The sequence below is a fragment of the Dermacentor albipictus genome, chromosome 9 (assembly GCF_038994185.2).
Source record: "Dermacentor albipictus isolate Rhodes 1998 colony chromosome 9, USDA_Dalb.pri_finalv2, whole genome shotgun sequence".
Taxonomy (NCBI): domain Eukaryota; kingdom Metazoa; phylum Arthropoda; class Arachnida; order Ixodida; family Ixodidae; genus Dermacentor; species Dermacentor albipictus.
In genome coordinates, this window is record NC_091829.1 from 70,988,349 (window position 1) to 71,004,720 (window position 16,372).

At 45.8% G+C, this 16,372-nt stretch overlaps 1 protein-coding gene across 2 annotated transcripts in view; it reads left to right on the forward strand.

Annotated features, from left to right (window-relative positions):
* The window catches only part of Keap1 (kelch like ECH associated protein 1), a 30,531-nt gene that overhangs the window by 8,946 nt on the left and 5,213 nt on the right, over positions 1 to 16,372 (forward strand). For both annotated transcript variants that reach the window (XM_065440341.2, XM_065440343.2), the window contains exons 5-9: positions 1,760 to 2,038; positions 5,766 to 5,999; positions 7,036 to 7,202; positions 11,275 to 11,480; positions 13,655 to 13,831. In XM_065440341.2, the coding sequence (XP_065296413.1) occupies positions 1,760 to 2,038; positions 5,766 to 5,999; positions 7,036 to 7,202; positions 11,275 to 11,480; positions 13,655 to 13,831 (1,063 nt within the window). The remainder of the gene's footprint in view (positions 1 to 1,759; positions 2,039 to 5,765; positions 6,000 to 7,035; positions 7,203 to 11,274; positions 11,481 to 13,654; positions 13,832 to 16,372) is intronic.

Sequence of the window (16,372 nt, forward strand, 5' to 3'; positions counted from 1 at the left end):
GAGACAACTCAGAAGACATCACTTTATCAGCATGGAAATGAAAGTATTGTTATAAAAAGAAATGCAGGAATGCCTGTAAACATGTTATAACACCTTTGTACATCTACCCTCCTCCCCCTTTTTTTTCCGTCGTAGCATAATACTTATGAGGCTCTTACAGAACAAGCTATATAGAAAACGGTGATCTAAGCAAAGGTTGTTGCCTGATTTTATCGTGCTAATTGTCATCGCTGGATGAATCCCACCTGGAAAATGTACTCTGTACCCATGGCAGGAGCAAATGAAGAGAGGGTTATGCTCAGCCGACTAACTTGCAGGGGCAAGCTGTGTCACGACGGGAACAATTAAGTTTAATTAAAACCACCTTGCTAAGGTCTTGTTTGTTTTGCCCACTAATTTTGTCCGCCCTTCTATTAGACGCTCCAGATCGCATTTTGGGTCGGTGCTGCTAAAGCAGTGCGTATATCAATGTACCGCAACGACCATCTCATTTCCGGAGAATGGCATCAAACGTTATTCAGATGGCATCAAACGTCTTTCAGCAACAAACTGGAATGTGTTTGGCCAACGGAGCGGGCGACCGAACACACAAGCATGCGCTGGACAAACAGATTATTACAGTGCATACGTATAATAGCTGAAAGCCAAATGCCGCAGTTCATTATCGAAAAAGGGCTGGCAAATCACCATGAGTGTGCCGCAACAGCAGAACAGCAATGTTGAGCAACCAAAACCGTACATGCACGTGTACACACTGATGACTATAGCAGACGATGGCAGGAGCAATTGACAGTAAGTGTGGCGACGATGGTGACTCCGCTCGATTTCGCAGAAAATAGTGTCCTCGAACAATACCTATATACTGTTACTGATATACTAATATACTGTGAAACCTGCAGACTCTCATTTCAAAAGCTCGAGCAGAGCAGCTCAGCCGACAGCGCCAAGTTACCTTCACTTAGCAAGCGAGCGCACGGCGCTTCAGTGGAGTCTGCCCTTTGATGTCACACGCGAAAGGGCACCACTAGAAGAACCTGGGGCTGGTAGGACAGCTTTTGTGTACTGAGCTTTCAAGTACCTTGTTCAGTTAAAGAGGCACTAAAAAGCAATAATAAATCGGTCTCATAATTCAAAACGCTATTTTCATTCATTTGGCAGGGTCAGTTTGATACTATTTAGTAGAGGAAGTTTTGAAACATAAATTTTGTTTCATTTGTACTAAGCACGCCGAAATGTCAGTGCTGTTGCGTCAGTGTGACGCCACAGATTTCGATGTATTGTTTTTCTCTTACTGGCGCAGGTAAAGTTCTTAAGACTTGCTGCAATTCTTCTTTCGTGTGTTTAGAACACAGTGTATCTTATCTTTACCGATTATAACCTGTTAGAGTCTCTAATGTCGTGGTGAGCTAGTCGATAGAACTCGCCTTATTTCTTTTGTGCCTTCTCCGACTTGCCAAGCCTCTTCTCAAGGTGAGCGTGACTTCCTTGCTATCGTGAAACCATAATTTGCTAATAGAGCTTATTATTACTCTGTATCCTAGGTTTATCCTAGTTTATTATTACTCTTTTTCCTAGCCTGTATAGTGTCCATCTCTATTAGGGCACTTATTTCTCATAGCCCTTGTGCTTCTCCGGCGCTGAACGGAACCGATCACTGCCCATCCATTTGTGACTGTTTGTCTGTCTGTCCGTTCGTGTCTATCCGTCTGTTTCTGCCTGTTCGTCTGTCCATCCGACCAAACAACCCTCCCCTGCCCAGGTGTCTGAGGGTGAGGAGTTTCTGGGCCTGACCGCGAGCCAGCTGGTGGCCTTGGTGCGTCACGACGAGCTGAACGTGCGCTGCGAGTCAGAGGTGTTCAACGCCGTGCTGCGCTGGGTCAAGCACGACGAGCACCGCAGGCGCGCCAAGATGGCCGACGTGCTGTATGCGGTGCGCTGCCACTTCCTCACGCCGCGCTTCCTGATGCACCAGCTGCAGACCTGCGATCTGGTGCGCAGCCTGCCCCAGTGCAGCGACTACCTGCACCGCATCATTCAGGTACATGATCTGCTCAGACATGCACTCCAATCTTAACACGTGCCCCTCTCGGTTCAACATGTTACAAGATGGCAGAAAAGCACGGCACTTATATTATGCAGCGATGGTCGCGCCTGCAAGATATGTGATGCTGACATTCAAACGAAAGCCTGCATGCCCTTCTTGGAGGAAGAGCTCCTCTCCCAGGCAGCAGAGGCAATGTCAGTGCTGTCGCCTTGTATACATCTCACGTATGTGGTACACAAATACGGAGCAGCAATGTTTACACTTGTTCCCGTGGAAGCGGTATGCAAAAGCACTCGTGTATACTTAGAGGTCCATTCGATTCACCGTGCACTTCGGGAACTAGCTCACTCCAGTTCAGTGCCCATTATTGTTCGTGCACAACCGGCAAGGTGCAAACCCTGCAGGAACACTGCACTATATTTTTCTAAGGAGTGCAGGGAATGCCGCGCGAACTCGTCATCCATGAAATCTGCACAGAGTGAAGTCAGTGGCAACAATGTGCAGATACCACCATGTTGAACTGGCAAAACGAAGTGTGAAGCGCAGCAAATCGAATAACAGCAAAAATTTAACCAAAAGCCCTGTAATACGGTATTGACGGCCACTGGGTGGTGCTTGGGGACGCCAAAGCCGTACACATTAGAGACTGCTCGGGCGCTTAGCGTCTAGCCCGCTGCGCAAACACGCATGCATTCTTCAGTGGCATGCAAGCACCGCTAGAGGGAAGATGGTGCGGTTTCTGGCACAGTAGAATTAAACACTGCATGATGAAGCGATGGAAGGCACAGAATCCTTGTGACATTTCGCTTACATTTTCGTAGATTGAGTAAGTCTCCGATGGCACTCGTGCAACAACTGTTCTGTTTTCTTTCGCAATGATGGTTTCATTTTAAGATGGCAGTCGATGCTCGTTAATTCGGCCGGAGTTCATTTGACCTCTCACTTAATTCAAACATACTGAAACGGTATGCCAAGATACCATACATTGCTATGGAAGAAAAGCTTGTTTAGTTAGTTCAATTTGACTCATGCCGCCTCCCCTCCCACCATACACGCTGCAGTTATTAAAAGCTTTAAAACACCAGAAACTCAGCAGACAGCTCTAGTTTTTCACTGGCCGGAAAGCAGTAATTGATTACTTATTGAAAATAATGAATGAATCATTCAATGAATAAATAAATATATGAATTAACTAATTGATTAATTAAAGGAAGCAAAGAAAATTTCTGCTCACCGCAGTGTGACTGTCTGGTGCAACCCGCTGATGCCCGAATGACGGCCAGTAGTGGGCGTTGGTGGCGAAGGAGTCAAAATACAGGGAGATAAGATAGAGAGGTTAAAGAGAATAACTATTAAAATATACACAACAGAGCTACTAGATAAAAGTTATACATAGTTCGCTTGTGGAGTGACTTTCTCTAAAGAGTTTCATGTGCCCTTTTCCCTGAGATAGTGACTATCCACGTCAGTGGAGAATCTGTTGCCTTTGCGTCACGCACGCAGTGCAGAAATAGGCAGCATGCTGCATATAAGTGCGCACTGTGGTCTGTTTTTCTTCGTCACGTCTTCTTACACGTCTTATGTCTTCTGTCGCATTTATCTGCATGTAACGACTGTGCCAACTACCCAGTGCGTGTGTATATACGTGTGCGTCAGGCACATACCCAGGATTTTTTTTCGGAGGGGGGTGGAGGAAGGCCAACCCAAGGTAACCTTTCTATGCAAATGAGGGGGGGGGGTACCTTTACTAGTACAAATGTGAATAACGCCCGCCATTCGGCATAAAAACGCATCACAAAAGGGAAATGAAATAAGGTGTATTTTACAGGTTGCCTGTGCGATACACCTCTCTTTTACTTGGCAAACAAGGAACCACGTCAAATAGACTCGCGTAGGAAAGAAGCGCAGGAAGAACACTGCCAAGAACAAGTAGATGCAAAAGTGTAAAATAAAGATTACTTTAGCAGAATAGAACCTTAAAAAACAGCAGTTGGCAACAAAGGCACACAGACCGCGCAGAGTTGTGTTACTCCACTAGTCAATCACAGAAGCGAACAAAATCGTCGTCATGCGGCCTTTTCAATATTGCGTCATACTTGATACCTCCGGAGCGTCTGCTGTTCTTGAAGAATCTTTTCATCGGCGGAAGCAATGAGGTGTGCAACATACATGGACGTATGGAGTCTGAGCATTTCGCTCTCCAAAAGTCTGCGGTGCAGTTCATTTCACTGCTGAACCTGTTTTACTCACGAAACTTCACTGCCAACTGAAGTGAAACTTCACAACGAATAGTTGTAACGAAGCATGCATTTTATTTCAGTTCAATAAAGAATTAGGCTTTCACCGTTCTACTGCATTAGACGAGTGAAAACGTACAAAATTACGCGCTTATAACTTTATTTTTGTTGTTACCACTTTTTTAGGTAACAGGGAATGTTTGAAGTCCGAACTGTTTGCAGCCTCGCTGAGGAACAGTGGCTGGTGGTTATGAGGGCATGGGCAGGGCTTCATTTGTATCCAACTGTAGTAGCATTTTTTGAGTTAGCTCTGGAAGAATTATGCAGAAATATATATTTGCGGAACAATCACAGTTCTTTTGGATCCCTCGTTTACTGCTCTAACAAGTGCCACAACCGACTCATATTGTTATTTGGGAAGTTACATAACGATGCGTGGCCGCCAGTTGCGTACAACCGCGTATGGCGCAGGAAGCTGCGATTCTACACATACTGCGCCCACCGCGGAAGGTTAGAAAAACACCTACATAAGCACAGCAGAGAAGTGGCTACGTTAGGCGGCTCGAATGGTAACTGTAGAAGCGTCATTCAGAACACACGGAATTGTCCTCCACTTCCGGTGGCATTTTCTCTTCTTCCTTTTTAAATAAAAAGACCTTGATCCATAAATATTTTCATAAACAATGGTTAAATTTGTTAATTTTCGCTTTTCCTTCCTGTTTGGCTGTTGCCTTGGCTCTTTGCCTTAGTAGATCGCATAATTTCTCAAATCCTTGTGCCTCTTGTTTCCAGTTGGCAATTTTGCACGAAAAGAGCTGTAAAATTAGGGAAAAACCAAACACGTTAACAGGTGACAGTCATATTACCAATGAGTTTAAAGGTTATTGCAGGGTTTGATGATGGACGCTGTCACGCATTATTTTATTTTCCACCTTATCTAACCCATATCACGGGTATATGGTTTCGAGGATCTGTCAGCGTCGCGGTGAGCCGTCACTCGAAGAAATAATGAAACAAAAAGAAAAGTTAAACACAATTCGCATTTTCTCTGGTGGCAACTCGTTCCACGTGCGTACAGACCAGCTGACCACGAACTGAATCCCTTTCCTGGTCCCTGGATCAGTCTAAATGAAGGAGGTTAAACTAACGAAGCAACACTGATGCACTTGACTTTTGAATAGACGGTGACAACTGAATGCATCTGGAGTTAATCGTGCAGGCACCGAATTGATGAGGAAACTGGCCTCCATATCCCAGGAGAGGCCGATAACTACCGCCATCCAAAAGGAGTGAAAAATGCAGTAAATGTTGACCGCCCAATAGCTGTCAAGTCTCAACATTGATTTGGCGGCGCTTTAGGAATGTGTCTGGGAAGTGGTGGTGTGGGTGGGGAGGGGGAAGGGGGTATGCATACTATTTGAGGGGGGGGGGCCCCCCCTTTGGGTACGTGTTTGGTGTGCATTACACATCCGTGCACGATGCAGGACCTGACGGGTCGGCGCCAGTACACGGTGACCCAGCGGCGTCCGCAGGTGGCACAGGTGGTGTACTGCGTGGGCGGTTACCAGCAGCATTCGTTGGGTGCGCTCGAGTGCCTCTGCCCCCCGCAGCAGTGGTTCCGACTCGCGGAGCTTGGCTGTCCGCGCTCGGGCCTGGGAGCCGCCTTCCTCAGCGGAAAGCTGTACGCGATTGGAGGGAGAAACAACAGCCAGGACAAGGTATGCGCCGTAACGCCCATATGACGGCTGGCGGATAGAACCTCGCTGTGTGCATGGTGTAGCTTTGCATAAATGCTCCCCAGTAAGAAATGATGACAGGGAAGCTTGAAGGGAAGCCAAGAGCCGAGCAAGGAGCATCCGAACTTAATTTTATGGTTGTACATAGTGTCTAGAGGTTAAAAACATGAGGGGTATGTATCGGTTATGGAGTATGACGGTATACCTGTGTAGGTTAGGTTAGGTCGAGAAATGTGTGGAGCTGGAAGTTTGTGTAATGCGTGGAGCAGATAACCGGTGGTGTACTAGAGAAATTGAATGGGTTGCAAGCGAAATAAAGCCTGTATAGAGTACGGCAGTGGACCATACAAAGTGATGCAATTGGGAAGTGTTGATTCGGTTGACGACAGGAGTAATGTAAAATTAAGTGTTGATGACATTGTAAGCTACACCACATGTCTGTAAATACGCGGGAGATTCCTTCATGTAAGCGTGAGGACAACATTGTGTGTCAGGTCCAGCTTTATTGCGCAAGCGGATGGAGCAGCAGAGGCGTTTGTCCTGCAGCGTACTTAAATAGGCTGACAATGATAGGCAGTTTATAATCGGCAAATACTATTATTTCAGTGCGGTGCCTCCTCCTTTCCTTAGTTGACGATGTCAGTCTCTCATTCATACCTCTCTGGTACCATACCTCCTTCACGGATCATACTGAATGTCATTGGGCTTGCCTGAACGCACTGAGGATGCCTCGATGCTAGCGGAGAAACGCACATGCTCGTATTCATACGCACGTGCACAAAGCTCGTGCCGCTCTCGAAATGCAGCTGTGGTATTTGGTACACCCGTAAAGACTGTTTAGCTTACTGCATGCATTTTGTACATTACTCACGACGCATAACCCTGTGAAGCAGAAAACTCGCGATCGCAGTCGACAGCCGGTTCGCTCTTGCATTGATGTGCGACATGAGCGCATCACATATCGTAAAGAACAGGCAACGGAGCAGTGGCTTTGTGCAAGATGGCCGCCATCACGCAGAGCTACGACTGCGCCTCGGTAGACTGCTACGACCCGGTGGCGAACGCGTGGAGCACCTGCACCGACCTGCAGGTGCCTCGAAACCGCGTTGGTGTGGCCGTGCTCGACGGGCTGCTCTACGCCGTCGGAGGGTCGTGCGGTGCCACCCAGCACTACTCCGTAGAGAGGTGCGCACCAATCCGGTTTCACTATGAGCATACAGTCAAGCATCCTTGCAACGAGCACCTCTGTACAGTGAAATGACCCGTATAACGAAGGAATCATTAATCTGTCTGTGTTTTATTGTGAATGCCGCATTGTGCGACCTTCACAATGAAGTGATCCGCATAACGAATCATTTTGAAGGCCCTGTAGAGCCGTGGTAAGTGAGACACGTCTTTTCGGTAATGAGGTCTAGTTTATTCTAACAAAAGAGAGAAAATAGAGCGGGCGTGCGCAGCGCGCCGGAAGTGGCGAGGACTTTACAGAGAGAAGAGAAAAGACGGAGAAGGAGCATAGAGAAGTGCGGTGCGCGGACGTAGTGCGAAATGAAAGCAGTAAACAAAGTAATCAGAAAAGGGAGCTCGCGCACGACGTTCGGCACAGTGAGTCGGATCATGTGTCCTTGTGTCTGGTGTCCAGCACTCGCGAAGGTCCGCTTGCGGGAGGCCCACGGGATGCCCCGCAGAGTTGCTTGTGGCTGCGTGGGTGGTGCGCAGCTCCATCGCCGCGCCGCTACAGCCCCAAGCACATCGCTGGAACAGGGTTCGACTGTATATAGCCTCTAGTGTACGGTGATGGCTTCTCATCATAACGATGACAAGCTATCTCATCATAACGATGACAAGCTATGTGCAAAGAAGAAAGAACACAGGCATTAAAAAGGACCAACACAAGTATCATTCGCACCTATTGTGTTGTGACCGTATTTACTCCGTTCCGTAGTTCCATATTTACTCAAATCTAATGCGCACTTTTTTTTCCGATAAAACGGGTCCCAAAATTGTGTGCCCACTAGAATCGAGTACGACCCTAAATCTGCATTACCATATTGCCATCGGCATTTCAAAATGGCCACCTTGTACGCGCTTCGAGCCTAGCTGCTGTAGCTTCCTCCATGTGCTGTAGTATGTCTGCTTAAGCAGTGCTTCCTTTGGCTTAAGTATCTTAAGACTTAAGTATCTGACTGCAGATACATGCCGAGTTCATCACGGTATCGCAATTAAAAGGAAAGCGACCACGTGTGTGGAGAAGGACAGAAATCGGGCCACATCACGGGCGTTCAGAGTTCCCGAAACTTGCGTGCAGGATTGGCGGAGGCGTTCTACACCAGCGGCTGCTATGTACAATGTACAGCGCGGCCACTCGGCCCCTATCTTGAAAGGGATCTGCGACAGAGACAAGAGCATCTAGGTGCACTGTGCTGTGTCCTCGTTGCTTAGTTCGTGTTGAAGCGAGAGGCCACACAAAGGTCAATTCCCTCGCCCCTGATACCGCACTTCCTCACTCCAGCATCTTGATAAAGAGCTTCCACAGTCATTGAGTGAGACGTGTTGATGCTTGCTTGTGCGCCACGATGCTTGTTAAGTTAGCTAGTAAGCATATGTTTAAAAGTTTATACGGCTGCTAAAACTACTGTCCTTACTTTTCGTATAGCTGTCTACTAATTTGCTATCGTAATCGATGCTTCGCCTTTTGGGCGACACTGCGACTTCCTTATATATTGCAACTTTAGTGCATTGGGAGTAAATCTTTGTTTTTTCCAAATGAGAGAAAGTTGTATTTCTGTATGAAATAAAGGTGCGCGGTGCTGTAAAGGACTTTTTTTAGGTCACGGCAAACAGGTGCGCATTACAATCGAGGGCGCGTTAGAATCAAGTAAATACAGTAGGTGTTTCACCGTAAGACCATGCATCCTCTTGTATGCACCAGATAGCGCGTGATATATATATATATATATACATATATATATATATATATATATATATATATATATACCAGAAAAAAAGCAGTTCTGGGTCCGGGTAAATATTCACAGTGAAGTAGACGCGCGTATGAAGCGGTTTATTGACGTTTCGGCCGGGGTCCGGCCTTCATCAGAATGCATTGCATGGTGTCAGTACAGTTAATATACATGCGCTTATCAACCAAATGAAGATACGTTAACATGAAAAACGAATAAAATGGGCGAACAAAATACATCCGAATTGTTCAAAGGATAGCTGACACGTGTATAGACCGATGGCGATTGCAAACATATAATCTAAGATACACAGTATAAAAACGTACCGAAATGAATTGTAAGAACCAATCGCCACGTGACAACAAAACGTCGATATGCGCTCAATATGTGCTATGTTATCAAGCAAGCACAGACACAGAAAAAGGGGAATGGCGACGTACTAGTAGAAGAAGGGACAAGTGACGGGCTACAAAGACAGGCAACTCAATTTTCCTACACATTCATTCATACCACACGCGACAGTATCAAAAACGAATAAAATGGGCGAACAAAATACATCCGAATCGTTCAAAGGATAGCTGACACGTGTATAGACCGATGGCGATTGCAAACATATAATCTAAGATACAAAGTATAAAAACGTACCGAAATGAATTGTAAGAACCAATCGCCACGTGACAACAAAACGTCCATATGCCCTCAATATGTGCTATGTTATCAAGCAAGCACAGACACAAAAAGGGGAATAGCAACGTACTAGTAGAAGAAGGGACAAGTGACGGGCTACAAAGACAGGCAACTCAATTTTCCTACACATTCATTCATACCACACGCGACAGTATCAAATTTATAGATAAGGAAGGATTCGCGGGCTTCTCTATCATAATTTGAGCGAAATCCAGTCTGGATTTCGCTCAAATTATGATAGAGAAGCCCGCGAATCCTTCCTTATCTATAAATTTGATACTGTCGCGTGTGGTATGAATGAATGTGTAGGAAAATTGAGTTGCCTGTCTTTGTAGCCCGTCACTTGTCCCTTCTTCTACTAGTACGTTGCTATTCCCCTTTTTGTGTCTGTGCTTGCTTGATAACATAGCACATATTGAGGGCATATCGACGTTTTGTTGTCACGTGGCGATTGGTTCTTACAATTCATTTCGGTACGTTTTTATACTTTGTATCTTAGATTATATGTTTGCAATCGCCATCGGTCTATACACGTGTCAGCTATCCTTTGGACGATTCGGATGTATTTTGTTCGCCCATTTTATTCGTTTTTGATACTGTCGCGTGTGGTATGAATGAATGTGTAGGAAAATTGAGTTGCCTGTCTTTGTAGCCCGTCACTTGTCCCTTCTTCTACTAGTACGTCGCTATTACCCTTTTTCTGTGTCTGTGCTTGCTTGATAACATAGCACATATTGAGCGCATATCGACGTTTTGTTGTCACGTGGCGATTGGTTCTTACAATTCATTTCGGTACGTTTTTATACTGTGTATCTTAGATTATATGTTTGCAATCGCCATCGGTCTATACACGTGTCAGCTATCCTTTGAACGATTCGGATGTATTTTGTTCGCCCATTTTATTCGTTTTTCATGTTAACGTATCTTCATTTGGTTGATAAGCGCATGTATATTAACTGTACTGACACCATGCAATGCATTCTGATGAAGGCCGGACCCCGGCCGAAACGTCAATAAACCGCTTCATACGCGCGTCTACTTCACTGTGTATATATATATATATATATAGACACACACACACACACTCAAACAAACATTTTAATGCGAAACTGTCTTTGCCTGTTACACAACCAATGATATCTGTCCTCGTAAGCAAAGTTGTCTTAATTTTGGAGCATGGTGCATTGAAACACATGTGATATGCTCAACGTGGAGGTCTCTTTATTTCCAGATTACGACATGTACATGGTTTCAATAAAGTACTATACACATAAGACGTGTACTTAACAGCTTCCATGTTGACAGTTTGCGTGTGTATAAGGTCATGCCCTCGCACACAAACACAAGGTGCTGCGTCATACGGCGCATTCCGCTTGCAATGAGGTGATGGGTGGTTTGCTTACTTGAAAAAGACGTAGAAGTAAACAAATAGGGTATAGCCTAAGTCATCTAAGGCATTACTCAGTTTACGGCCAATTAGCAGAAACCTAGGGAGTGTTTTTTGCATTCAGCCTCCGTCGGAATCCGGTTGGTAATCGAACCCGTGACCTCGGAGATGGGAACATAACTCCATAGCCATGCACTGGGTGGTCATGCCATGCTGCATGCAGATATGACCCGGCCGAAAATAAGTGGACGTATGTGGCGTCCATGTCACGTGCGCGCATCGGTGTGGGTGTGGCCGTCCAGCGTCGGCTGCTGTTCGCCCTGGGTGGGTACAATGGCCAAGCAAGGCTCAGCTCGGTCGAGTGCTACGACCCGGACCTGGACCAGTGGTGCGACGTGGCACCCATGAACACCAGCCGCAGCGGTGCCGGTGCGTATGTTCTCCTGTGACCCGAATACAGCGATGGGACATAATCTCTCTTCAAACTGCTTTTTTTTTTGTCTACTGGTACAGTCGAACCCACTTATAACGATACCGGTTTTAACAATATATCGGTTATAACAATGAGAAGCTGCTGCACCATCAACTTTTGTATGTTTTGCATGGTGAAATAACCCACTTATTACAATGACCCAATGCCGCATTATCGGTTGTAATGATGAGGTCTGGCTGCCTGGTGCCCGGTGTTTCACGAGGAACCTCCCACTGCACCATGGGGAGCACCTGGATACCTTGGAGAAGGATGTTGGGGAGGCTGATGGACATAGGGTTTTCTCGTGGAATGCAGTGCGACGTATGTGGCGAGACGTACGTGGCGAGACGCTTGTGGCGATCTCGCTTCAGCATTTCTTCTGGATTTCTCAAGATGACAGGCTGCCATGGCAACCTCCTTGCATTTTTTAAAAGGCCCCTTTTGGGCCCACTAAAGGGCTGCCTTGGCAATGCTCGCATATCGCTTGCCACCCGTGACCCTCTTTGCAGTTATCGTGGTGCTTTAATGCCAACAGTCGTGGCGTGTTACACAGGATCGGAGGAAGCAGTTAAACAAGTGAGCACAATCAGCAGCCAGATGAAGGAAGGTGGTGGGGAGGGGCACTGGCCTCCCTGCTATTATAGTTTGCTAAGATCAGCTCTGCCATCCCCCTATTTCGATTTTTTCATGCAACCTGGTTTTAACAATTATCAGTTATAACAATCGAATTTTCGTGGCATTTGAATATTGTTATAAGTGGGTTCGGCTGTATATGTTACGATCGCGAAAAGAAAATTCATTTATTTTAGATTTAAATGCCAGGGTTACATGCCCAAAGGCTGCATCCCCATGTACGGGGAAGAAGTATAACCATCTCCTCATGTTTACGTATATCTCCTCATGTACGGTAAAAACTGCATTTCATTGCCCTAACTGCAGAGATGAAGATGGAACTACGTGTAATACATAGCCATGTTGCTTTTTCACCCAGCATTTTCACACATTATCAAAGAATTCAAAACCCACTTCAATGTTGCCTTCTACCATCTGTGACAACACAGAGGTCTAGATCGATATAGTGTTAAATTTCTCAGAAGCCGGGGACGAGAATATTACTGCACCACTTCTGTTCAATTCTACATGCACATAACTTCATGCACAGAATGAATATGTTGGGTAATCGGCCTTATAGGAAGATATAGTCGAGAATTTGTAATGCTGCAGGGGGCAAGCCATCCTTAGTCGCGAGGACCGCGATAATGCTCAGCCCATTCTTATCGCACGCATGCTGCCAGTGTTCGTTTGCCATGGCTTTGTGTGTGTTGCATTGATTAAAAATAAATAAAGCGATAGAGTTTCCCTTAACTGCACGTGTGTGGTAAACCAAGCTCACTTCGGTGGCACTTTGGTTTATGGTAGTAGGGTAAACATGCTAAATTACTAATATTTTTTTACGGCAACGAATTTTTGTGGAGGTAGACATCAGTAAAGGTTTTTTATGATTGTGTAATTATGTGATAATTTCTAGTAAATGTTGTATGAGTAAACAAATACTTATTCCATCTGTTGTAATTGTAAAATGGCCTGCAATGCCTGGCCACCTAGTCTCCACCTATAGTACATATAGGAATCATGGGACAAGTGTACTTTTCCTGGTATGCTTCCCCATACTTGCAGAGAAAGGCATCTGCGTTACAGCTACATTTCTTTTCTGGGAAAAGCTTTTCATGCTCACTGCATAAATTTATAATTGTGTAAGCATACATGCATGCAACATTAGGTCAATAATAAGGTCGTAGATGTATCGCACCTTTTGATGCTTGTCACCGCCGATGGTGTGCTGCCGATTGAAACAAAGCCGTCATTCCCTCAACCGCACTCTTCTCAAGAAAACTGGCTCTTCTTCCCTCAAGCTGTTAACGCATGGAGATGCTTTCAGAATGCCCCGTTTCGGCTGTGCCAAGTTTTTTTTATTCTACTTCTGGTCTTTTCTGTATTCGTAACCATGCCACAGAAAGGGGGCGCTCATTGTGTGTATATAGCATAGAGTTATGTATCAGCTCCCTTTATGGTTCCCTAAAGGGAGCCTGGTATACTCTAGTATACCAGTATACGCGCATTCAACCCGCAGGCGTGGTAGCCGTGGAGCGCTGGATCTACGTGGTGGGCGGCTACGACGGCACCCGCCAGCTGACCTCGGCGGAGCGCTACGACGTCGAGCGTGACCAGTGGGACGTGGTGGCCTCCATGAAGGAGCCACGCAGTGCCCTCGCCCTCGCGCACCTGGGGGGAAAGATATACGCGCTTGGTGAGCATGCCCTATAGGGTGGCGTTCGGAACGTCGTCAAATTCCGCCATATCGTAAAATTGTTTAATGGCGGCATTTTGAGCCAGTCAGAGCGACCGTACGCAGCCCCTCTGGACCAATCAGAGCTGACAATGTGACGGAATTCGCCGATGTCCAGTACAGGAGCACATGCATGGGCACTGTCAACTTCTGCCATGCTATCGAATTTGACAGCTGTCTGGTTCAGATGGTTGCTTACGGCTGCTCTGATTGGCTAAAAACGCAGCCATCACAGGATTCGACAATATGGCAAAATTCGACACTGCTCAGGTTGACACTTCCAGTCCCGATTACTTAGAGTGATTAGTGTTACCTGCTCATGACTGACTTGTATTTGTCCATGTAGCCATTTTCTTCGTCCGTTGTAACACATTACACAGCTCAATCTTTTTTAAAAGGGCTTCTTCCCAGGCCTCATTGCAAATTTCGGTTATACGTGCACTGGAAGCTGCAGAACACCACCTATAAGGAGTGTATTACTGAAATAAGTTTTCGAATCAGTTCATTATTGGAGGATATAGAAGAAACTGTACTGTTAACATGTTAACATAAAGTGTCACGATCAATGGAGACTCTCCCTCTACCTCCCTAGTAGCGTTTCCAAGTGGTGTTCCTTCCCTGCTTTCTCCCTCACCGGAACATTGAACGTATACCGCAGGATCGAGCCCTGCATCCTTTATTTTCTTCCCTTCTCTTCCTTTATTGCAGCATTGTATCTTCCACATTTGATGATTAATCATGGTGAGTGACTAAACATGCACTCCGAAGAGGTGTTGGTGTGCGTGACGCGGGACTGTGACTCTGGCCAGGAGCAGGCACATGGGAGCGTGCTTCCTCGAGAAGGGAGGTGCACGGCACTTGATTTGAAGTTCTGGCTGTTTTCGGGGGCCGCGCTATGTCACAATGACTTGCAGACACGATCGTCAGCGCATCATTTATAAGCTACGCTTGTTTTTTCAAGATGGCCACACCAACAAGCCCTTTAAAGGGGCCCTGCCTAATAGTGTTTTTACAAGCAACATCTTGCTCTAGATCGATATGCCACGTGTGAAAGAAGAGCAAAAATATATTGTAATATTTGATGCAGACGAATTCAAGTTATCGGTTGCAGAAATTTAGAGTGCAAGCAAATGAAAGTTATGCTCGACTCGCAGTTATGCATGCCCCATTTCACTCACACATAACGTAAAACCGGAGTTTTAAATAGTAGCAACAGGGCATTGGTGTCACGTAGCGGATTTTTAGTGAGTTTTAATCACCAAAACAATTTTGCCTTTTGGGCATCTTATAACGACTTTTTTTTTAGTGACGCAAATGGTCAGTGTATTTCCCTGGTGCAATTCCTAGAGGACATTGGCTAATTGCAATTGCTTTTTCTAATAAAGGTATGCAGCTCCACTCGTCTCTCTCTTTAAAGGCCTGCCAAGGAGCTTGTTAGTAAATATTTTTTCGGTGAAACAAAGGTGCTTTTCTATATACAAAGCAAAATCTTAAAATCTGGTGCATCTTTAAGAAATCATGTGTTGTTTTGCCTTTACACATTCTGACCGTTGACTCGCCACAGCAGCATGCAGGCAATATAAGTCTATGGTTTAAAAAATCACTGCCCACGCATTCCGTACGGGTTGTTAACCAGTGAAGTTGAAACGTACGGCTCCGGTGTTTATCATTGAGTTAAAATCTATCGTTTAAAAAAACACTGCCCAAGCATTCGGTACGGATCGTTAACCAGTGAAGCTGGTTAACGATCCGTACCGTTACTGGCGGTTCATTAAACGATGGCCTTCTAGGCTGCCGGATCCTCAGTACGCAGTTGCTGCTTGCGTTTGGCTGCATGAGCCTGTTCATGTGCCACCCGGGCTGCAGCATTGGCACGGCATAGGCGAGCTTGTTCCCGGTTCTGCTTGCGGCGTTGTTGATCGAAAGCTGCCTGCTCCTCAGGAGTACATATGACGCGTGGCCTACCCATTTCGAAGCCTAGAGAGAAACTGCTGTGCGCGCACTCGGCTGCGATGGAGAGCAACGACGTTACTACTGGTGCAGCCAATCGCGCGCCTCTCTTTCTCATATTTCGCACATGCGCATGGGGTTGCGCCGGAAGAGTTTTCGGCGAACGCATGATGGACGGAGGGCTAGTCATATACAGATTCACTGTAAAAACAATAACGGGAATGTCTTGAAACAATTAAAACATAGAAAAGGCAAAATTGATTGTCATCATCATCATCATCACTTAGCAACTTCTCGGAAAAAAAAATCATAATATGAGCTGCAACCTGGCAAGTTAGTAAAAAGAAAGAGTTACCAACACTTCCTCTCACGGGGTTTCATAATTGCAAACAGATCAGCATGTTGCGTAGAACATGCGCTGGCAATTGCTTCTGCAAGATGTTATGCTGATTTATGCCATGCAAACAGATGAAAATTGTCGAGTTGTCAAGTTGTACGATTTGAAAGATCAATTACATACCCGACTATTATATCTTGAACCTTAGATGGGGG